Source organism: Pomacea canaliculata, linkage group LG1, assembly GCF_003073045.1.
Source record: "Pomacea canaliculata isolate SZHN2017 linkage group LG1, ASM307304v1, whole genome shotgun sequence".
In the NCBI taxonomy this organism is placed as follows: domain Eukaryota; kingdom Metazoa; phylum Mollusca; class Gastropoda; order Architaenioglossa; family Ampullariidae; genus Pomacea; species Pomacea canaliculata.
The window spans coordinates 4993026-5006100 of NC_037590.1; the positions used below are offsets into that span (position 1 = coordinate 4993026).

Here is a 13075-nt window from a genome sequence, read left to right on the forward strand (position 1 = left end):
CCATTCAAATCATGTTGTTTTTTTTATGAACTGAAAATATACCGGAAATTGATAATCCATAGTACGTGATGATTACAGGGGATTTTTATTTCTCCATGGTCAAGTTAGTGGTGACAGAAATGCCTGGGATTTTTAGTAAATGAGCTGATAATATTTTGTTCTTGTATCACATTTTCTGATTATAATACTGTCAGTTATGCCACTTATTCTGATAAGCATCATGAACTATATCAATGTTTTTAGGAAATGACTGACTTTAACAGCACTTTATATAATAAAAAAAATCAAACATTTTGCTAAGGCACATGTGAAGGACTTCTGCATGCCATTTAAAATGAAGCAGGATAAAATAATCTGGCACATGCATTTTCAGTGATGCATCCTGGTGAAAGTATAGTTTTCCACATAATAAAAAAAAAGCAAGATTTTCCAATAGGAATAATAAAACAGCATGGATGGGGTTGGTGGGGACAGTCAAAAGAATCATAATAAATTAGAATTTTTCCACATCAGAAAACATATGTATTGCATTTCTTTTCCTGGAAATATTTAAGTAATTCAGCTATTAAAAAGAGAATTGCAAAAAACTCCAAAGCAATTGGTACATACCCAAAGGCTAGCTGTAACTGAAATTCACAAGCAAAATATAGAAGCCCCAGCATAACTTTGTTGGTTTCAGAATACACAATTAAATACAAACTGAACACACTGGCAAAATGAGCCAATGGTTAATGATAAACTTACATAACACAACATTCAAAATCTGAATCAGGCCTTAAAGGGCTGCTGTTTCATTTTATCCTGGTTGAAAAAAATATCTTGTAAGTTGGCTACTTTTAGTAATAAAATTGTTAAAAATCCATTGGCTCATTTTGCCCTTTTGGCAAACTCTACAAAAGGAAGGTGAAAAAAAGCCGCAATCGACTATTTCAACAATACCACAGATATTACTTGGAGATCTCATACGGCTGCTCTCCCTTTCTTCCTCTTCATCCCCTTCAGAGTCACTTTCATTGCGATCTTTCTCACTCTCTTCCTCATGCTCAGAATGGCTTAGGTGTGTGTCGCACTCGCTCTGCATTGAGAACTGTGTACTGAGCTGTTTGTCAGCAACTATGTCCATGAGTAGGTTGTCTGCAAATAGACCTGTGGAGAGATGGCGCCATGGTTCGTGGAGATGAAACAATCTCAAAAAAAAAAAAAAATAAAAGATTATTTCCATGCAGTTTCTTTGTCAATTTTTGTAAGGTGGATAGTGCAACATTATATTTGAATCTTTGGAACTGAAGCCATATAATTTAAAATAGTAGTGAAATACATTCACTACACTGGATAAAGTCTCAAGAATAATCAGTGTGACTTCATCACCATTTTCCAGATGTTATCTAAAGTTATCACACTGAAACATGATACTGTGAAGTAAATCTTCTACTAGAAAATAAGTTGTAGCAAGACTACTGGTGTAAAAATGCCTTCATTTTATGGCAATTTTTGATATGGTGACTCCATGGAAATATATTTTAAACAACTGTGGATCATTTAACTTAAACATTCTGTATAAAATTAGAGGGAAAACAGGAATAGGAAGGTATTCTTGTATTAATAAGTAATAAGGCATTCACAAATTTTACTTTAAAAAAGACTTCACTCATGCGACCACAAAATAATAACAAAAAAAATTCAGTATTAAATACCAGTGGGTCAGGAAACAATAACTGTGAAGGTCATTTCATATATTTTCAATGTAGGTACCAAGGACAAATACAGATCAAATACAGATGGAATAAAAATAATAAAATTGTCTAGGCACATTATAATTAAGCATAAAACTGATCATAAAAACACAGAACACATCTAAGTCTGTACAGACTTACATACATGTGTGGAGCATAGACAACAATGAAAACATGAAATGGTAATGGCATTATTTTAGGGAAAATGAGAAATTCTGAAAAATGATATGAGCAAACATTGCTTCCATCTTTGTTTTGTGACATGCTTTTCTTTTACACTTGATGGATGTTGGCATACGATGCAGTTTTCACTCATCTTTTGTGACTAGACACTGGTAGAGGCCTGCTCTCGCTGCTGACTGATTGCTGTTATACCTCATTGAAGCATGTTATTTAGTACAAGGTTACTCTCAATGTTGACACAGACTACAAGCTCAAGAGAACAGTGGTTTGCAGACTGATCTAATTCTACAACATTTCAATGTTAGGGATTAAAGCACATTATTCAAGCAAAGCAGGTTGAGTGGGCTTTTTTATTTTTAATTTTGCAGTAGTTTACTGAGCTACACTCGCTAAAGGCAACATACATTGCATCTACAGGGTATAAGAAATAATAAACTTAAGATTTTTGTTTTACAAACTTCTTGGATTTAAAAATATGATCTGGCTTTTTAATAAGCATTTATAGCTAGAATAATAAGCACTTGCCATAAGAATAAACTGTGAAAATTCGAAAAGATGAAAGAAATTTGTATCTTTCATGACTTGGCATTAAAATTGTAACTGTGACTGGTTAATTTGTTCAAAACAGAACTCATGTATGTTACAGATCTCTAAGAAAATAATGTAACCAAATGTATACATCCTCTGGTCAGTAATTGTTTGAAGATGAGCATAAAGGGTTAAGAGCACTATTATGTCCAGGTACAGATCTTATAGCTCAAGTTCAGCCTGCTATGGTAGTCATGTGCCAAGACACAGGATGAATCTTTAATAAGATGATGGCTGAGGTGGTGCCTGCAAGTGTTTAAATGTTTTATCCTATTCATTCTGACTAATTGAAGCGTTTTTTTAAAATATATTTATGTATTATTTTTTTACCACAGGTAAGATAGGAGATCACAAAAGGATGTGACAATACATGAAGGATTAAATGCAAATCAGTGAAGCAAATATAAGTGATTGCAAACCGGGTCAGGACACTTAAGAGATGCAGTTCATGCATATAAAGCCAGGAAGATGTCCAGTGTTTGCTTCAAGGTGTCCCACTTGTTTTGCATAAGCCTGTGACTGGTCTCCCATGACCAATTCTTTATTTAGATGAATACGTTAGCTAAACAAGCTGATGCTTTTGCTGCTTCCTTTTCAAATTTCATCTGTCCACTATAAATGACATTTAAAGGAGACAACACACATATCCCCAACTTTTATTTTACCAGCCCAATGTTCCACTTTGACCAAAATATGTATTGGCATATTTGTCCATTGTGTAACAATGCTTTATACTTCCAGATTTTTTACATAATATTTATATTACTTTTGCAACGTGTAGCACATTAATCTTTTAAGTTTAATGACTAGGTCTTTAGGGTTACAGCTTTTGTTGTTCCTATTGTGTACCCTCACACACTGGAACTAACTTTCTTTTAGGTTTCCAATCAGCTAAGGTATTTATTTGTGTTCTTAAAGGAAAAGCTTCTCCATCCTGGCAGGAAATAATGATTTGACCTGGGGGTGGGAGGTGAGGAGCAGATGCAGTACCAACTTCCCTAGTGGTTATACTTTGCTAATTGCTTCCATCTGGTATGACAAGTGCCATCACCCTCCTCCTCCAGGTCCAGCCATTCTGTTCTGCCATAGGATAAAACTGATGGCTTTATAACACATCTCTTTAGAAAACATTATTCCAGACAGTAACTTCTGATACCTGAATATTGTTTGTTCTGTTGCCTGATTTGTATGACTTTTATTCTAATTATCTGATCTTCAGATTTTGTATGCTCTAAATATAAATTATTTTAGTTTTTAATATTGTGTTGTCCAATAAATAAAACACTTTTTTGAGAAACTTTAGGGTAAAGTCTTTTGGAAATGCAAATGAAAATTTTTTTTTCCAAATTTGTTTCATTCCTTTTCGAAATTGTTGTTTTATGAAAAGGACTGTCCAAGCAGAAAACATAATAAATAGGAAATCTTAAATAGCAAATGTTTCATTTATATATTGTATCTTTTAAACACCTCGTTCAAATGTTTCAGCTACATGCTTTTGTCCTCTAAAGCTTGGATGTTGTTTATAAATTATAATGCATAGAGAATGAATTTGCACAAAATATTTAATTTCAAACCTACGTCATTCAAATTATCATAAGATGGATTGAATTTATTCCATAAACATTATTCAAAATGACATTTGTCCAATTATACCTGGTTTTGTCATGTGCATAAGTACAAATACTGTATCTTGACTCATGCTCTGTAATGATGTGAGAATATTCAATCTATATATTAAGATGTAGTTGAAAAGCATAAAATGACATTGTTAATATCCTGTGACAACATAAAAGAAAGAGCATAAATTTTGTGCACTTTAAAAATGATTATTAGTTTAATATATGCATTTTTATATTTAGGGCTACAAGAATCACGTCAAGATTAGTGTGTCTACAGGGATTACAAGGTGTTAAGAAAGATTTGGCAGGAAAAGCATTTCCCATATCCGTTAGTAACATATGATTGCATGGTGTATGACGTTTGGCTCTTTATACACTGAATAAGCCGTGTTTCAGAATCCTCAGGACCAGTCAGGCATCAAGGTTTTTACAGAATCATAGGTATGTCCAAGAGACACACCATAAAATATAGTTTCTATTTGTGGGCAGCAATTACCTTCAAACTATTTTATAAAACCTTTTGTGTCTGATGTTAATCATGACTTAAACAGATATATCAATACAATTGGTTTTCGTCAAGCTAACTGCGGTGAAAATTCACAAAATTTTATGGTGTGTCTGCAGATAACAACAAACAAGACTATTTTCATCTGAGTTTCAGAAGAAAATTCAACAGTGAAGTGGCTAGAAAAGGGATGCAGGGGGAAGAAACCCGAAAAAAAGAGCACAACAGGATCAATGTGAATTTCCTGGGATTATTACAGTTAAAAAAATGTGTCTAAAGTTTGGAAAGCTGCACCTGGAAAGCAAAACATCATGCACCTTTTAGCACGCAAGAATAAAAACAGCAGAACAGGGTAATTGTTCCTTTACCATCCAATAGCTAAAGTATTGCTGGAGCTTCTGAGAGATGAGAAATGATGAGCCACAAAACTACCGAAGAAAGAATTCATTATGGGAGAAAAGGAACAGTGGTACTTCAATTGCCATTACCATTTCGAAACATATCACAAAGTTTAACATAAAAAGGAGAAATAAAAAACAAACTGGTTGCTACCCTCAGATGAGAATAGTCCTTCTGAAAACACTGGAAACAAAAGCATAATAAGGTTTTGATTTGGGACATTCATTTGCCGTCCATAAAGTCGACTTGTGTTCCATGTTTTGAAAATAGTAGCCTAATTTTTATATCCTTTTTATGTGTGTTTAACATACTACAGTTCTTATCTGAATGGACTGACAAGTGCTAGTCCCAAAGATCTGTGTGTGATTCAAGCAACCCTAAAAATAAACACTAGCTACAAAGGGCTATGCAAAGAAATTGAAACTGTGGAGTCAGCAAGCTTCATATCCATTAAAAACATTTAAATATCAAACAATTTAAGCCAAGGAAATTAATACTGTTTGTTTTTGTTATTTTTTTTTTTGCATACAATAAAGGTCAGTGAGCAGAAATCTGTTTTTTTGTTTGTTTTGTTAAGCTCACTAAAAACATGAAAGACAATCAGCTTAGTAAAGTGCTGGACTGGTTTCTGTAATAAAATTTCAATTTTTCTTTTCCTTTAATAAAATCATTTAGTACAATAAAAATGCATGCAGCTTTGTCACTAAGTTTTATGGTATCAACATATTCAACAATAATATAGAATTAGACAATAAAAATTTACAAAAAATCTAGTATTTACAAAAATATACATAGTACTACAAATATAAAAATACTGGAAAGGTCTGCTAAAAATGTTCTTGTTACAAAAGTGCTTACCGGATATGGACCATCGATTAACAGCTGCTTTGACCAACGACTTCCCTTCCTACTGCCACAACAGTAATTGATATTCCCATGTATTTCATAAATTATTTTCACAAAACAGACGCATCTTTCAAGCTTTGGTAATCCCCATATTATGTTGAAGCTATGCTGGCTCCACATGCAAAGACAAAAAATAAGTAGGGGTGGGGAGTGAACTTGGGTGGATTGAAATAGAAGGGGCTTTGGGTGGTAGGCTGATACCGAGAGAAAGGCTAGTAGTCAGCCTAACTTACCTTTATCAGCTACAGACTGTAGCTTATTGGGCTCAGTGTCAGAGTTGAGAAGCATATTGGAGGCGGCAAGAGCCGCGTTCTTGGCGCCATGCGCCGCAAGTACTTCAGGCAGCGAGGCCAAGGCTCTACCAGTAACACTGCTATTGAATGATGGAGTCCGCGTCAAGGGCAATAAGGCTGCCAGGTGGTTGGGCGTCGACTGCTGGGACTTGAAAAGGGCTGGACTGAACACCTCCACTGCCCCAAGCGCCAGAGTGTTGAGCGATTCCGACGACGGGTTCAGGCTATAGCTGTTGCCAGGCAGCATGAGAAAGTTTGGGCGTCTAGGTGACGAGATGGGGTCCACATCCGAGGCCTCTGGACTGGCGCGAGGGGCTGTGGGAGAAGAGTCTGCCCGAGATGGGTACCTATCGGGGCTGACAATGTTAAGATGGTAATGGTGGTGGTGGTGATGGTGGAGGTAATGCTGGTGGGGTGGTGGATGTATGTATATGGTCTGAACGGTACCTTTCTTTTTAGTCCGTTTTCTGCGGAGCGAAATAGATTTCTCTGGGTTAATTTTTTGCCTCTTCTTGCCACGAGTCCTGCGGTAGCCCCGAATAATTTTCCGCTTTGCTTGCCGCCAAAGCTGCACCAACAACTTCAACAACTCTGAGTAGCAGCCCCCAGGTTCTGAATTACTGGCTAATGTACTGCATGACTGAAAACGCTTTCGTTCTTGAAGCATTCGTTCTGTCTCCCGCTTTTTGGTTTCAGAGAACTGGGTGGCAATCACAACAAGACACAAGTTGATCATGAAAAATGAACCAATCTGAAAATAAATCAAACATGCCTGTTATGAGGTAGATGGTATAAATGATACAGTAAAATGAGTTTAAATCTACCTTCATTAGCTCCCTCTGCTGTTTATATACCAATACCAAAGACAAAAAATTTAGATAATAAAAGATATATTCAGAAAATAAAAAAATATAAATATAATGATCATTATAGGAAAAAAGCTAAAACAAAAAACATTTTAGCATCTAAAGCAATATTTCCAGATAATGTGTGATAGATGATCCATTAATAAGAATATTGTTAGCAATAAGTAGAGCAGGACGTAAACATTACTGTGTGAAAACACTACAGAAACGACAACATCAAACCAAAAGATTAATGCTTTAGTGAATACCTTCACATGTGATTTTGTGAAGCAAGAATTTATCTGGATCACATGTAAACAACCAATTAAAATATACACAAGCATACACAAACTCACTCTCTCACCACTCACTAACAGCTAGAGAGAAGGCCATCCAACATGTATAACAAACACATACTCTCTGTCCCCACTCACTCTCACCACACAGCTATCATTCACTGAACTTCAAGTTCAGATCTTGGTTAACATCAACAAATGCAATCATACCACAATTAATGCCACAAAATATATCCAATCCCAGAAAGAATGGGCATCCTGTATGTAGTACATAATGTTCACCCAGCTCTCCAAGCTGATCACCTGTAACATTCATGAAAGCCCATTGTCAGCAAATGCTTTTCCTCTTTGGCAACTAAAAAATGGTGGTTAGGAATAACCACTGCATGGTTAGCCTCCAAGACTCAGTTGATAATCTAGTCACATAACTGAATTAATCACTGCAGCTTTTTCATGCTTTTATACCATTCTATCATCTTCACTTGCACTAGGAAGGCATTACCTGTGGCCTTGCAGCACCTATAAAAAAGGCAGATGTATGAGATTTGACTTCTCACCCAGATGTGCTCGTCAACCAGATTTTACACTTAACCATAAGTTAAGCAGCACTGAGTGTATTTCATTAGATGTCATCTTAACTAACACAATGGTTGTCACAACATCCTTAACTTTATTAAAAAATAAAAAGTACATAACAAAAATAAAACCAATGAATTATGTGTACCTGAAAAATGACAACCCAGGCTAGGCCAATATTGTCAAATGAAACGGCACCCTTAAAGGGGTTTGTGGCTTCTGGTATACAGCTTGTATAATACTGATTCCAGTTTACACAGGAGTCGTTTGTGGGCGTATTGTTAGTGTACATTTGTGCAGTACCATTGCACCGAATTCCTTCATATTCAAACTCTGGAAGATTTTCACACTTGAGCATTCCTCCATCAGAAGGATGGCTACAAATGTAATCCACAAGAGGAGGCTGGTAGTACCTGTTCACTTTCATGGATTCTCTGAAACAAGGTATTGGATTTTTAATGTTTTAGCTTTGTAATTAAGGAAAATGCCCTAGTTTGTAGTTGAAGATTATGCATACCTTACCTTAAGCAAGAGAATTATATAAAGCAAGTCGTTTCATTACACTGAGCTACATACAACTTTGTACCGTAAACAGCTGCTTTCTTGAAAAGAACTCAGAATGATACCTCCTAATGGACTTCGATCTTTCAACAATTCTAAAACTTGCCATAAAAATTATGACTTAAAACTCTGATCATAAATGAATAATATGAAACAGATGGAATTTCCACAGGCAGAATAATTATCATAACACAAACAGTTTTGACAGCTTACTTAACTCTTTAAAAAATTTATATTCATCAAAGCTCCATTTCTTTGCACATCATGATAAAAAACATGTCAGAAAACTGTGTTTTCTACAACACTATTTTTACAAAATTTGTGTGCCACCAGATAAAATAAAAAAAGAGAGATTGATATAAGAACATGTTTTAAGTAAGTAAAAATGCTCACGGAATTGAATAGCTTGCATTCAGATCTAGAAAACATCTGTGTCTTAAAACGCCTGCCCATAACTGTACACCAATGATGCCAAAGATGAAGAACACAAAAAAACACAGAAGAAGTACATTGCCCAGCATAGGAAGTGTGTCTAGGAGAAGCATCACCAGGATTCGCATACCTGTTTAGCATAAAGAAAAAGTCCAATTACTTCAACAGTATTAGCAGCTTCATAACAAATTGTGGAATGTAGAAGAGAATTTGAACCGTAATAGTACATTCTTACTACTAAGTAAGCATACTTTAAGGTACACAAGTATGCACACATTGATATATATATTAATGTACACACAAATCAAGCTTACATTGCTGCATTACTACTAATATTTCTCACATGCTGCAAATGATAATGGTAAAAAGTTCATGTGTGTTTGCATTCTAATTATTTAAAATATGAATAAATTTCTTCTTTCATCACCATCCCCAGTAAGCTAGTTATTTTAGATTATAATTCTATTTTTAGCAGTGCGCAGAGCTGCCATGGGTGGTTGAAAGTCATATAGACACAACTTAAACCCCAAGGGACAATTTGGCGGCAGCTCACAGTTATAACAGTCAAAAACCATGTAGATTATCATCAACAGCTCCATTGCACATTTATACCAATCACACAGATCATTACCCAAACCCCAGACATTTTTCTCTCAACATCTCTCTCTCTTTTCCCATCTTTCTTGTCACTATCAGTCTGTACTTCTACACAATAACAAAATGAAACAACCATTCAAAAACCATTGTACTACACTTTTCAAAAGGTTTTCTCTTTCTTTTTTTCAAATGGAAACTATTTCTTAAATAAAGTTACATTTTGAATTCTTTGTTTGTAAACTATGTCTTTTGGTATCTCTGCTTTAGATAACTACATATTTATTAGAATTATGCAAAACTTCTATACGTAAACTAGGAAGAGTTTTTTGGGGTAAATTTTTGTTATTTATGGCAGACAGAGCTGTGCTTAAAATACCGTGTACTGTATGTGTGTGTGAGAGAGAGAGGAGCAAAGGATGCTACAGGAAGGAAAATCTTATATGTATATATTTATCATGTTTCCTGCTGTGAGTACTCATGCAACGATAGCAAATTTTTTTTCCTGTCTGGCGATAGATGTAAACTAGGGAAAGTTTTGTGTAGGGAGGAACTCAAGAGGACAGATCAGTTCCATTCCCAATGTTTTTCTTACTTGGAATTCGATTGATTGCTCTCAAAGGCCTCAGCACACGAATGGTTCGTATTGCAGAGATGCTGAGATTTTCTGTGTCCACTGCATACTCCACAGACCTGCCAACCCATGACAGACAAAAATTAACTCATTCTTTTCATCCATCTTTCATTCGGCCATGCCAAGAAAAGGGCAAACAACACATCAGAGCTGAACCCTTGTGTAGAATGAAAACCCACGGATAGAAGGGAGGTCTGGGAGGCACCGAATTTCAGGCTTGACAGTATGTAGACACAGCGATAAAACAAAAGGGCACGGAAGTACAGAGGTAAACTGAAGTTTGGACAATATCTCAACGGAAAGGTTGTTAACACAGTTTGTTAACATGTATGACTATCATGCTTAACATCAAAAGGCCAGATCTGATTCTTTCTACTGCAACTTTTTAAATGTCTTCCTAAATCATTGCACATAAATAACCATACCATGTGCAGCTTACATATCATGATAAACATCTACAACCTTGAAATGCATCAACTTATTAAGAATTAATGAGCTACATAACCTAAGCCTACAGTAATTATCGCACCATGTATACTCTGATGTCTAATTCTACATAGCAACTACATCTGATTCATCTTAATAAAGTACTTATCAGTTTTTACAGCATCAAAAGACCAGTGATGTAAAGTTGAGAGATGAACACAGGTCAAGAGTCCTTCAAGTGTGAATGTTCTGGGGTCAAACGAATATAAGAATGCAAACAATGTGAATTATTGTTTGTTAAAATGGTTTCACAACTTCCATCAAAAAAAGGATGCTTGACCTGTAGAAATTGTCAGAAAGACAGAAAAAAGAAAAAAAAAGAGAAAGAGGACGCAGAGGAGAAATAGAAGAAGAAAGGGATGAAGACATGAGGTGGGGGAAGAAAGAGTAAGTGGAGAGAGTAGAGGAGGGGGTTAAGAAGGGCAGGAAGGGGAGAGATATCACAGGCCATGCACACGATCATTTGCTGCCGGCAGGGGCACATGTTGGTACATCCATCAATACAGCCAAAGAGGGCGGGGTAGGTGGGTGAAGGTGTGCTAGCGGATGCTGCTGTGCTGTGGAAACCACCAAGGCAATGACGTCACAGACACCTGTGAACACTGAACACCCGCCACAAAGAGTTATCTTCTGCTACACTGAACTAGCATCCTACTGGGACAGCTCGCAGCACGCCTGGCAGATCAACCGACTGCAAAACAACTAAATGTCATCTTGTTCAGACAAGTGCCTATGTAGCACTCCGTGGACAACTTCTTTGCATCAAGGGTCTGAGTGGCAAGGACCTTCTGTCATAATTAAAGGTAGCACATATTTCATATAATATATTATTACTTATATTTCCAGTTGAAGAGAGGGTGAAAGGTAAAGAAATGCCACTGTTTTGTCTTACATGAAAGAAACCTAACACAATTAGGGCATTATATCCTGCTTCTATTAAAACTTTTGTAAGCAGAAACACGGTGTTAAATGCCTTAAAGACCCTTGCTGATGGAAGAAAGACATGGAACATTAAAAAGGAAAGACACAAGAATGCAACATAGGCATATGTGATGGTGGTGGTGGCTGGGTGGTGGTGGTAGTAACAATTGATAGTAGGAACATAGAGACATCTAAAAGTAATAAAAATACTACACCAGATTGCCCACAACATAACTATGAACAAACGATGGCCCAAATGCTTGCAGGTTTGTCCTCAACCTGCAGAAACACTACAGCATGCAGACATACACTCTTTTGCATGCGGTTATTAATAGGAACGTTCACATGCTCAAGCACCATGCTAATGCATCTTAGGTTCGATAGAAAGGTAGTACAGGGTCAATGGGGTAAGTTAACAAGATAAAATCTGAAGAGTTTCTAGGTAGGAAACTTCAAAAACTGTATCAAAAGAAAACACATCCTGTGAATATGTCTGGCTGCTTTTATTTGGCTGCTAAATTGTAAATAGAGCACAGTCTATGGTTTCCCTGTGGAGATACTAAGTGAAAATGGGAGATTTTGGAGAAGGTAATGGCTACTTTCTGGGCGTAGATAACTCCTCTTAAAGGGAAATGACAAGATAAAGCTCTTGTTTTTCACTGCTTCGTATTGTTTTTTGGGATACTGTTATTGTATCTCACAAAAGTTTGATCCTCATGCACTGATAAGCATTTTAAAAATTTCAGTGCAGGAAAAATAAATACATAAAAAATTTATTTCAAAAATTACTGTGAAAATAATTCACAAAGTAATATGATTTCAAGCATAACAACTGCTCCCCCTACCCTGGAACTACCCAAACATAGCTTGTACAGATAGAAAATAAATATGAAAGATTTTGGCTGAAGAAGGGTATAGCGAAGCACAGATGTATAAATATCCATAGTAAACATGTACAAATACCCATAGTAAATCAAATAAAATCCCACAACCCCAAATAAAGTTATGTACAAATACCACTGAAAGCCTAAATAAAAAACAAGGGTGACTATTTCTGGTAGCTGCTAATGACATGCAAATTAGAAGCGTGCCAGCATACAGAAGCATGGCATGCATATGCAAATGCAGCAAATTGTTCCCCCAATCAGTGAAGTTTAGTGGAAAGTGTCATCAAACACAAAAAAATTAAAAGCAAAAATATCTTACTTGTTTAAAATATATTCTGCAACACTATTCAGCATGGAACAAGAAACATAAATAAAGTTTGTAAGCATTTATCTGACATAAATTGGAAGAAAGGCTAAACAATAAACAGCTGTTAAATATGATGGATGAATTAAGTTTGAGGACAGCGTTAGAGCCACTATGCTGGGTAATTTTTTTTTTTGTTTTGTTTAGTATAAGAGATTCGGAAGCAATGTCTAGTATTCGTATTGCTGTTCAGAGAACCTAAATATAATGGAGAATGCCTACATTCCACTTACTTGTCACTTTAGAGACTGAC

The 13075-nt window shown here is 35.9% G+C and overlaps 1 protein-coding gene across 9 annotated transcripts in view; it reads right to left on the reverse strand.

The window, feature by feature from the left end:
• The window catches only part of LOC112558319 (voltage-dependent T-type calcium channel subunit alpha-1G-like), a 116282-nt gene that overhangs the window by 41156 nt on the left and 62051 nt on the right, over positions 1 to 13075 (reverse strand). For 6 of the 9 annotated variants that reach the window (XM_025228806.1, XM_025228747.1, XM_025228776.1 and 3 more), the window contains exons 3-9: positions 12778 to 12801; positions 10126 to 10223; positions 8898 to 9066; positions 8092 to 8377; positions 7578 to 7670; positions 6167 to 6977; positions 940 to 1146 (exon numbers count right to left, since the gene is read on the reverse strand). In XM_025228806.1, coding sequence (XP_025084591.1) covers positions 940 to 1146; positions 6167 to 6977; positions 7578 to 7670; positions 8092 to 8377; positions 8898 to 9066; positions 10126 to 10223; positions 12778 to 12801 — 1688 coding nt within the window. The remainder of the gene's footprint in view (positions 1 to 939; positions 1147 to 6166; positions 6978 to 7577; positions 7671 to 8091; positions 8378 to 8897; positions 9067 to 10125; positions 10224 to 12777; positions 12802 to 13075) is intronic. The other 3 variants (XM_025228793.1, XM_025228799.1, XM_025228740.1) reach the window with 2 other exon arrangements.